Source organism: Mustela nigripes, chromosome 13 (assembly GCF_022355385.1).
Source record: "Mustela nigripes isolate SB6536 chromosome 13, MUSNIG.SB6536, whole genome shotgun sequence".
NCBI classification, from domain to species: Eukaryota; Metazoa; Chordata; class Mammalia; order Carnivora; family Mustelidae; genus Mustela; species Mustela nigripes.
In genome coordinates, this window is record NC_081569.1 from 114,980,715 (window position 1) to 114,989,859 (window position 9,145).

General features: G+C 51.0%; 1 protein-coding gene across 1 annotated transcript in view; it reads left to right on the forward strand.

The window, feature by feature from the left end:
• The window catches only part of LGMN (legumain), a 33,804-nt gene extending 26,350 nt beyond the window's left edge, over nt 1–7,454 (forward strand). The window contains exons 9-14 of the mRNA XM_059373495.1: nt 480–598; nt 685–774; nt 2,775–2,975; nt 4,600–4,770; nt 6,594–6,661; nt 6,899–7,454. Of these exons, the coding sequence (XP_059229478.1) occupies nt 480–598; nt 685–774; nt 2,775–2,975; nt 4,600–4,770; nt 6,594–6,661; nt 6,899–6,941 (692 nt within the window). The 3' untranslated portion in view covers nt 6,942–7,454. The remainder of the gene's footprint in view (nt 1–479; nt 599–684; nt 775–2,774; nt 2,976–4,599; nt 4,771–6,593; nt 6,662–6,898) is intronic.
• The last annotated feature ends 1,691 nt before the right edge of the window (nt 7,455–9,145 follow it).

Genomic DNA, 9,145 nt, shown 5'->3' on the forward strand with positions numbered 1-9,145 from the left:
AAAGCCGCTGCCTTCGGCTCAGGTCATGATCTCAGGGTCCTGGGATCGAGTCCCGCATTGGGCTCTCTGCTCAGCAGGGAGCCTGCTTCCTTCTCTCTCTCTCTGCCTGCCTCTCAGTGTACTTATTATTTCTCTCTGTCAAATAAATAAATAAAATCTTAAAAATAAATAAATAAATAAATAAATAAATAAAATAAAATCTTTCAGCGTTTTTCTAAAATAGCTTGGCATCCTGCTGAGCATCGTGTGCTTGCTTATCCCTGCAGAAAGTGTTTATGGACCAGCTTCTCTTTTCTTCCAAATTTAATTTTAGACAGTTTCTGTAACCGAACTCACAGGGCTGGGTACAGTCATGTCCTTGTGCCCTCCCTGTGCTGGTAGCTTTGATTGCCCCAGGGAAGAGGGAAAGGCTCACACAGCAGGTGGGACCCACAGCGGAGAGCGGAGTGTGACGGCTGGATGTCTTAAATCCCTGCTAGTTTATGCGACCACCGCTGCGAACCCCACAGAGTCGTCCTACGCCTGTTACTACGATGAGAAGAGGTCCACGTACCTGGGGGACTGGTACAGCGTCAACTGGATGGAGGACTCAGATGTGGTGAGCCCCCAGGGGTCTGGCTGCACCGCCGAGGCCCAGCCGTCGGCTCTAATGGTCAGAGGACTTCCATGGTTTCCTCTTTGCAGGAGGATTTGACCAGAGAGACCCTCCACAAGCAGTACCAGCTGGTGAAGTCCCACACCAACACCAGCCACGTCATGCAGTACGGGAACAAGGTGAGGGGGGCCGCCCCCTGCTCCTCCTCCTGATGGTGGTGGAGCCTCGGGCCGACTCCCCGGGAATGTGTGGCTCTGAGTCCTGGGCATCATGCCTGGGCTCTGGGTTCAGACCTTGCCAGGTTTCCCCTTGCAAAGTTGTGAGATTTGGGGCAAGCTGCTTCTCCGAATCTCCATTTCCTCCTGGGTCAGAGCTTTAGCGTACAGTTAAAGAAGGTCGTGCATCAGAAACCCTCAGCAGGCCTGGCACGTGGTAAGAGGCCACTGAATTGAAAGCCTGTGCGAGTGTGGGGTGTTGTTGCTTCATAGGATCCCACACCCTACACGCTGCAGCTCTTTACCTTTTACTTTGTGCTAGAATTTAGGGACTTCCAGCCCACCCCACCCCAGCTATGTTCAGAAGGGACCTAGTGGTTAAATGGGTGAGTTTATCAGGGCTCTCTGGACAGAGGTCACAGCAGGTGGCTGCTGAAGGCTTGGGCAACCCTTGCGATGTGCAGAGGAGGTGTTTGTGCACTTGTCCCTGTGACCAAACACCATTCCTCAGGTGGCCTGCTACCATCTGAGCTCTCACCGGCTGAGATCTGTTTTGGGGATGCAAACACTATCCTTGTGGAAGGCCTTGTGAGCCAGTCAACCCAGCTGCCTCCAGCTCCTCATGGGCAGAGTGTGGACCGGAGCCTGGGACTCCGCAGGGTGGGCACAGGCCATGAGATGTGCCCTCAGGATGCCCTGGGCCAGGCCAGGCTTCTTAGTGGTAGTGGTCGAGCAGGGAGCAGAGAGAAGGCAAGGGAAAGGTGACTCCGAGGAGGCAGGATCAGAGGTGGCACAGCCCTGGCTGCGTGGGACAGGGGAGGGGGGCATCTGGTCACAGCTCTTTGCCCTGGGCTGCCTGTGTGCCTTGTGATTTCTTCCGCAATGGACGTTCCTGGTCTTGGTTGAAGAGCTGTGATGGATCTTTTCCAAACCTTATGTGTTCATATATATGTGAATTTCATTTTTGTTTTAGAGCTTTTTAGATTATTTTGGGTCCTTTTTAAAATTTTTGGTTTTATTTATTTATTTGAGAGAGGGAGCACAAGATGGGGTAGGGTCTGAGGGAGAAGCAGACTCCCTGCTGAGCAGAGAGCCCAATGCGAGAATTGATCCTGGGACCCTGGGATCGTGACTTGAGCTGAAAGCAGACGCTTAACTGACTGAGCCACCCAGGATCCCCAGTTGTTGCCTGGTTTAAGAACAGAATTGCTTGCAACATTTCTTTCTCCAATTGGGGTCCAGTCTGGAGTGACCTGTGCAGGCAGTAGAGCCTGGCTGATGTGCCCTTTTCACCCTGACCGTCAGCCAACCTGGCCCTCTGTGGCTTAGCTCTGCCCCGCTCAGTGGACCCATACCTCAGCTCTAACCTGTTCTTTATGCCCTCCTGCTCCCTGGTGCTGGGGCCCGGTGGGTGAGAATGGGTAGGGCAGCACGACCCGGGTTGCCGCTGGCTGAAACGACCCTGGTGCAAGCTCTGTGTGACAAGGGAGCAGTGATTACTTTTCATACATAACGGAATTAGCAATTCTCCTGCAAAGGAAGCCAAGTATTTTTTTTTAATATTTTATTTATTTATTTGACAGACAGAGATCACAAGTAGGCAGAGAGGCAGGCAGAGAGAGAGGAGGAAGCAGGCTCCCCGCTGAGCAGAGAGCCCGATGCGGGGCTCGATCCCAGGACCCTGGGATCATGACCCGAGCCGAAGGCAGAGACTTAACCCACTGAGCCACCCAGGCGCCCCAAGCCAAGTATTTTTGAAGTTCATCATTGGTGGATTTCAGGGGCTCGGATATGTTTTCCTGCCACCTGCTGAGGACCAAGTGTGCATTTCCAGGCTGCACCGGTGGCCCTTCAGTAGTCCTGAAACCACATGGCGTGAACTATGAGCCTTCCACGGAGAGGCAGGACCCAGGACACGTTTGGGACATGTGCCGCTCAGATTGGCTCTCTCCCTTTCTCCTCAGTCCATTTCCACCATGAAAGTGATGCAGTTTCAGGGAATGAAACACAAAGCCAGCTCTCCTATCTCCCTGCCTCCGGTCACACACCTGGACCTCACCCCAAGCCCCGAGGTGCCCCTCACCATCCTGAAAAGGAAGCTCATGAGCACCAATGACCTGCAGGAGTCCAGGAATCTCGTGGAGCAGATCCACAGGCATTTGGATGTAAGTAGTGGTTCAAGGAACTATTTCCTGCTACTGCCCCCAGCCTCACTGGGCTGCCTGCATGAACTTGGTCTCTGCCTCCTGATGGTTACCCAGTGCCACTTGGAGCTAGGAGACAGCACTCTGGGGCCACCCCTCCTGCCACATGGGAGTATTTGGAGAAGGAGACTAGCCTCTGTGCTCCATGTAACAGAGAAGCAAGTGAGCAGAGCAGGCTGTCTTCATTCTCCATTAGTCAACTGAACTTGACCTCTTTGGTAGCAGGCAGCAGAGGACGGGGCTGTCTCTCTCCTATATCTGCCAGTAGGTCATGGCACGAGGGCCTTGCCCTCTTTTGTACCTGATTGCTTAGAAAACATTTTCATATTGCCACTTGGTGAGTTATTAGCTAATCGTGGTTTTTTTAAAAAAAAAAATGCAATGTATAAAGTTTCTGCAGCCTTAGGAAATTGTCGTTATAGCTTCAAATTCTTCCTTAAAATGTTTGAGCAATCTTACAATAACTGAGTTTGTTTTCAGTAGCTCATCTGATTGTTTGGAAGTGGCAGAATCACGTTTCTGGTTCTAGCTGCACATCTGAAAGCCCCCAGGGAACAGGCTGTCGCTGGGCTGCCGGGCGGAGGTGGTCTCCTTCAGCGGAGCTGGCTCTGTGGTGACCCGCCAGCCTCACGAGCACGGCGCTCGGGCATTCGAGAGCACAGCCTATGTTTTCTAGGAAAGATAACATCTCTGATCTGGTTTAAATTCCTGTCTCTAGTAATCCTGGCAGCCGGTGTCCCACGTCTGGTATATTTTTTGCTGGTCTTAGTGTAATACAGAGGTCCTCCTACTTGTTGGTCTGGGACTTCTTTATGGTCCTACTAAAATTTTGATTCCAGGGTGCTGTTGTTTAAGTGGTGTTCTGGTGATATTTGCTGCATCAGAAATGAACACTGAGATTTTGGAAATATTAACTGATTAAGAAATAGTAACAAACCCATTTTGCAGTGAGGTATTTCTTTTGTTCATCCTTTGGGAAGGAAACAGTGTCCTTCCCCGTACCCCTCAGTCTGGTGGTTTCTGGACTAGATGGGCAAAGGTGCCCATGAACACACAGCACCATTCAGGGGACAGCAGGCTACTCTGGGGCACAATCTCTACACCCACCCCTTTTCTCAGAGTGGGTCAGGCCTGCTGTTCAGGGAGATAGATTTATAGGTTTCTGTTGTGTCAGAAGTCCTGAAAAGGCAGGCTATTTCCCAAGGTTTCTGGCAATTACCAGAAGTTTCCCATGGACATCTCTTGCCTCCTGCAGAATGCCTCTTTGGCATCTATTTTATTTTATATTTTTAAAGATTTTATTTATTTGAGAGAAAAAGTGAATGAGCACGAGCAGGGGGAGGGGCATAGGGAGAAGCAGACTCCCCGCTGAGCAGGGAGCCTGATGCAGGATCAATACCAAGACCCTGGGACCATGACCTGAGCTGAAGGGAGACACCTACCCACCTAAGCCCCCCCGGGTGCTCCTATTGGCATCTATTTTAACATGCTAGGTGAGAAGCCACATGAAGAGATGTCTAACAGATCCAGGGTTCCGAGAGAGACTGCGTGACTTAAGGCACATTTTGAAAACGTGTCTCCTCAGGCAAGGCACATCATCCAGAAGTCCGTGCAGAAGATCGTCTCCTTGCTCACCAGCTCAGATGCTGAGGCCGAGGGGCTGCTGTCGCGGAGAGCCGAGCTCAAGGCACACGAGTGCTACCAGGCCGCCGTGTCCCACTTCCGCGCACACTGCTTCAACTGGCACTTGTCCACGGTAGGCTGGGGCCCGGGGCCACACCACACCACCTACCCTGAGTCCGCAGAGCCCTTCCCTGCATCTTAAACCCCCAAAGCTAAATTAATATTGGCCACTGGAAATCTCACAAGCTGCATGGTCTTCTAGAAGATTCCATCCAGGCTCAGGATACAGTGCCCTCATTCAGAGGCCTTTGATGGGGACAAGAGGGGGAGGGTCAGCCCGATCACTGACCACGAATGCTGGCCCCAGACAACACTCAGTTGTCCAGTGGGTAGGAGTTTACCAGTCGCGGCCCAACTCCCTCCCTGTGTTTGACTGACGGGATGTTCCTTCTCTCCCACATTTGCAGTCTCCCTGCCACACCACCTCCCTCACCCAGATCTGTTTTGACCCCTCCCTGAGATTGAGTATTGAAGTCAGGCCCTGGTAGAACGTTGGGTTGGTGGTCAACGCCATGTGATGCCGGGAGCCTTCTAGGGAAGGAGTCAGCAAACTGGCCCCCAGCCCGATCCTGCCCATAGCCTGTTTTTAGAAATAGTTTTACTGGAACACTGCTGTGCTCTAACTGTGGCGTAGTTTCTCTGGCCACTTCCACACTCGCAGACTCCAGTAGTTCACACAGCCCGCAAAGCCAAAAATGTTTCCCATCCGGCCCTTCCCAGAAGTTTGTCAACTTCTGCTTTAGAGCCACGTTCTTCCCGGCTGTAGTTACTGGCCTTGAACGGCTGCTTGAAGTCACATAATAGATCCGTTAAATTAATTCAAATGAAATGCAATGGGAAACTCGGTTTCTTAGCCACTCCAGCCACATTTTGGGTGTTAGTAGCCACACGTGGCTGGCGGCTACTGAATTAGAGAAGTTGATAGAACATTCCTGTCACTGTAGAAAGCCCTGTCGGGCCATGGTGTGTGCACCTGGTCATGCCTAAAGGCTTCAGAGATGGGGCCCTGGGCACTTTGAGGTGGCTCTCCATTATTTGGAAGCTCTCAAGTTTATTTTGTCTTGTATTTAACTTTGTAAGGAAAGGGCTTTTCTTACTTTTTTTTTTTTTTTTAAAGATTTTTATTTATTTATTTGATAGACAGAGAGAGATCACAAGTAGGCAGAGAGGCAGGCAGAGAGAGAGAGAGGGAAGCAGGCTCCCTGCTGAGCAGAGAGCCCGATGTGGGGCTCGATCCCAGGACCCTGAGATCATGACCTGAGCTGAAGGCAGAGGCCTAAACCACTGAGCCACCCAGGCACCCCGGGCTTTTCTTACTTGATAATAAAGAATCCCCATTATTTAATCAATGCTTTGTCTTCTGGGGCCAGCTCTTTTGCCCTCTAGAATCACACAAAACAGATCTCCCCCTCCTTGCCCCTGAGAGTTCTCACATTCCCCCAGAAGCTTTTGCAAGATAAATATTTGTGGTTATCTCAGTCTTTCCCTGGGGCCATCTGGCTTGGCATCCATTTCCCATCCTGCTCTCCTCCGTGTGTTCCTCCTCCCAGAATGAGGTTCTTAGAGCCAAAGCCAGGTGGGCAAGGGGTCAGGGGTTCCTAGTAAGACAGGGGAGCGGGGCCACGGTGGGCCCTCCATCGGGAGGCCCGAGCTGGTATCGACGTGCTCTTGGAGGCTTGCTAGCCCCCAGGCCCAAGGGCGTTTTTCATAGGAGGGAGCCCATAAATCCTCCCAGATTACTGAAAAGTGGTCCTGGAGGATCGAAAGGTCAGGGACCACAGGTCAAGGTACTTTATGCCTGTAACCACAAAAGTGTGGGATATTCCCAAGTCAAGAGGTGATAGTATGGTGAGACGATGGCATCTTGACTGTCTTTTTTGGTTTGTTTGCCTCTAGTACGAGTACGCACTGAGACACCTGTACGTGCTGGTCAACCTTTGTGAGGAACCTTACCCGATTGACAGGTGAATGCACACGTGGCCTGCGGGCTCCGTGTCCCTTTGCAGGCCGGCAGGAGCAGCACTTTTAGCCTTCTCTGCCAGCGGCTCCCTCACGGTCGAGGAACTCAGGCTAGATGCTCCCTCCACGATCCCTGTGGGGCCGGTCTGTCGTCAAGCACAACCTGTTCTGGGTTGGGTTGTTTGGGATCATTTCTCCAGACATGACATGGGTCACCAGCCTCTTCTTCCTGCTTCTTACAGAATACGGCTGGCCATGGACAAGGTGTGCCTTCAATACTACTGAAACACTGCCTCCCTGATGCTTTTCCATGAGTGAACACTGTCCCTCACAACGTGTGCTCAGTCGGAAGACGGGGAGCCGGCGGGAGGCCCCCCCAGGAGCCCCGGGCTCACCTAGGCAATGCGGTCGGGCCACCCGCCCTGCAGGCCTCACCTCCTTCCCCAGCTCCTGCAGGTCCTTTGTGCCACTCCAATAAAACTACACATTGGCCTGGGTAACGCTCAGTGTGGAGAAAGGTATATTTGCTTTATGAGGAGATTTTTGGGCTCATTTGTTTCCAGAAGCAGGAAGTTGACCCCAGGGGGCGGGAGGTTCTGCCGCTGGTGAAGGGTTCTGAGGAATTGGAAGCTGGAACCTCTTGAGTCTTTAGAGTGACTTTATCGAAGAGGGATGGAAGCCCAAGATGGAATAGTATGTTTAGGAAATACTTTGATTTTTTTATTGTTTTTGTATCTTTATTTATCAGCAGTGGGCAAGGCTTAAGCAAAAGAAATAAAGATTTATCACTGAACCCGAGCATTCATTTCAGGCCCCTAACTTGGCCCCGATGCTCCTGGCCACAGCTGCCCTTCCCCTCCCCCGCCCTGCTGTCCCTGCCCCTCTGTACTCCCGGACTCTCCAGCCTCCTGTGCCTTTGTGACCTGCTGGTCCTCTCGCCCCAGAGTGCTTTTCCCTCATGGGATAGATTCTCAGGGTGTATCTCAAGGGCCACTTCGCCCTTGAACCTTCTTCAATTTCTTCCTGTCCCCTCCCACGCTCCCACCCCCATGTAAAGTCCTATCTCCCGTCTGTCTGCGTTGTTTAGCATCGGGCACGGCTAGTGTTGGGACTGGCTTTCCCAGACGGGGAGGGGGTGTCTCAGTTCCCGGGGTGCAGAGCTGCCTGGCTGTTGCCCTCGGCCCAGTGCCCCACACAGGGAGGGGCTCCCGAGGGGCTTGCTGAAGACGGGTCAGTAACACAAACTACATCCATGCAGTGGAATAGCCTAGAGAAATAAAAAGGAACGAGGCACCGATGCCCGTTAGGACACTGAGTCTGAGTCAAGTCACCAGTCACCGTTTACAGCTAATGTGCAGAATAAGCCGGTCTGTGGAGACAGAGGGTAGCAGGCACTGGGGAGAGCAGGCAGCGGGGACATAGTGACTGCTGATTGGTACGCAGGTCTTTTAGGGTGATTGAAAGTGTTCTGAAACGGATTGTGGCAATGTTCACACAACTCTGAATATACAAAAGGCCACCAAACTGTACAGCTTAAGTGGAATTATGTGGTTTGCTCCTTAGATGTCAGTGATGCTGTTTTTAAAAGTAAGCCATAGAGCCTAGTGCTATTTACAGAGATAGATAGACGGACACAGAGAAAGCAGGTGACCCCACCTGAGTGTTCACCCTCATGACCCTGTCTTTATGTCATGACATATGTCTTCTTTAGCAACAATCAGTGCCTTTAAAGTTTGGAGTTAAGGATTAGAAGTTGGGACACTGGTCGGTAGGCTTATGTCTGTGACTAATTCCAGGTGATACTTTGGTTTCCAGTGGGTCATTTTTCATCATGGATTATCCTTCCTCAGGGAGGTGGATCTTGAGGCTAATCTCATGACTTCAGGGAAAAGAACTCTTACTGTCCTAAAGACTTGGGGACGCTCTAGGGTTTTAGGTGATAAGTACAAGAAGCCTGCTGTGTCTTACCACTCGTGTTCAATGATGGGCGAACCTGAGGGCTGGCTGATGATCTAAGAAAAGGAGGCACTGAAAAGGAGAATTGGGAAAGAATGCTTTTAGGAGGCCTCAAGATACAGATGGTAGAAAGCTCCATTCCTCTGTTCTCACAAATTGTTAACCACTCTTGTGATCCTGGTTCTCTGGGTCCTCTCTGTAGAATGAAAGCAGACGTATCTATTTAATAAACACAGAAGCTTGAATATTTGTGGTTCTAAAAGTTAAGAGTGGCTGTGTTTTGTTTCTCAAATAAATGATGATTTCTGAAGTCACAGTGCCATGGCTTTTCTTCTCCTCCCGTGGTTCCAACAGGCCCCCAGTGGAAATGGGCTCTCTGTCCCTCCTGTTAATTCCTTTTCTGTTCTGATTTCTAATCAGGTTGATCTTTCCATGTGTGTCACAACTGACCAGCGGTTTTTTTCTTCCTGTAATTCTATCCAAATTGTACAGACATGTCCTGGCACAAAGTCTCAACACAAAAATATTCAGGG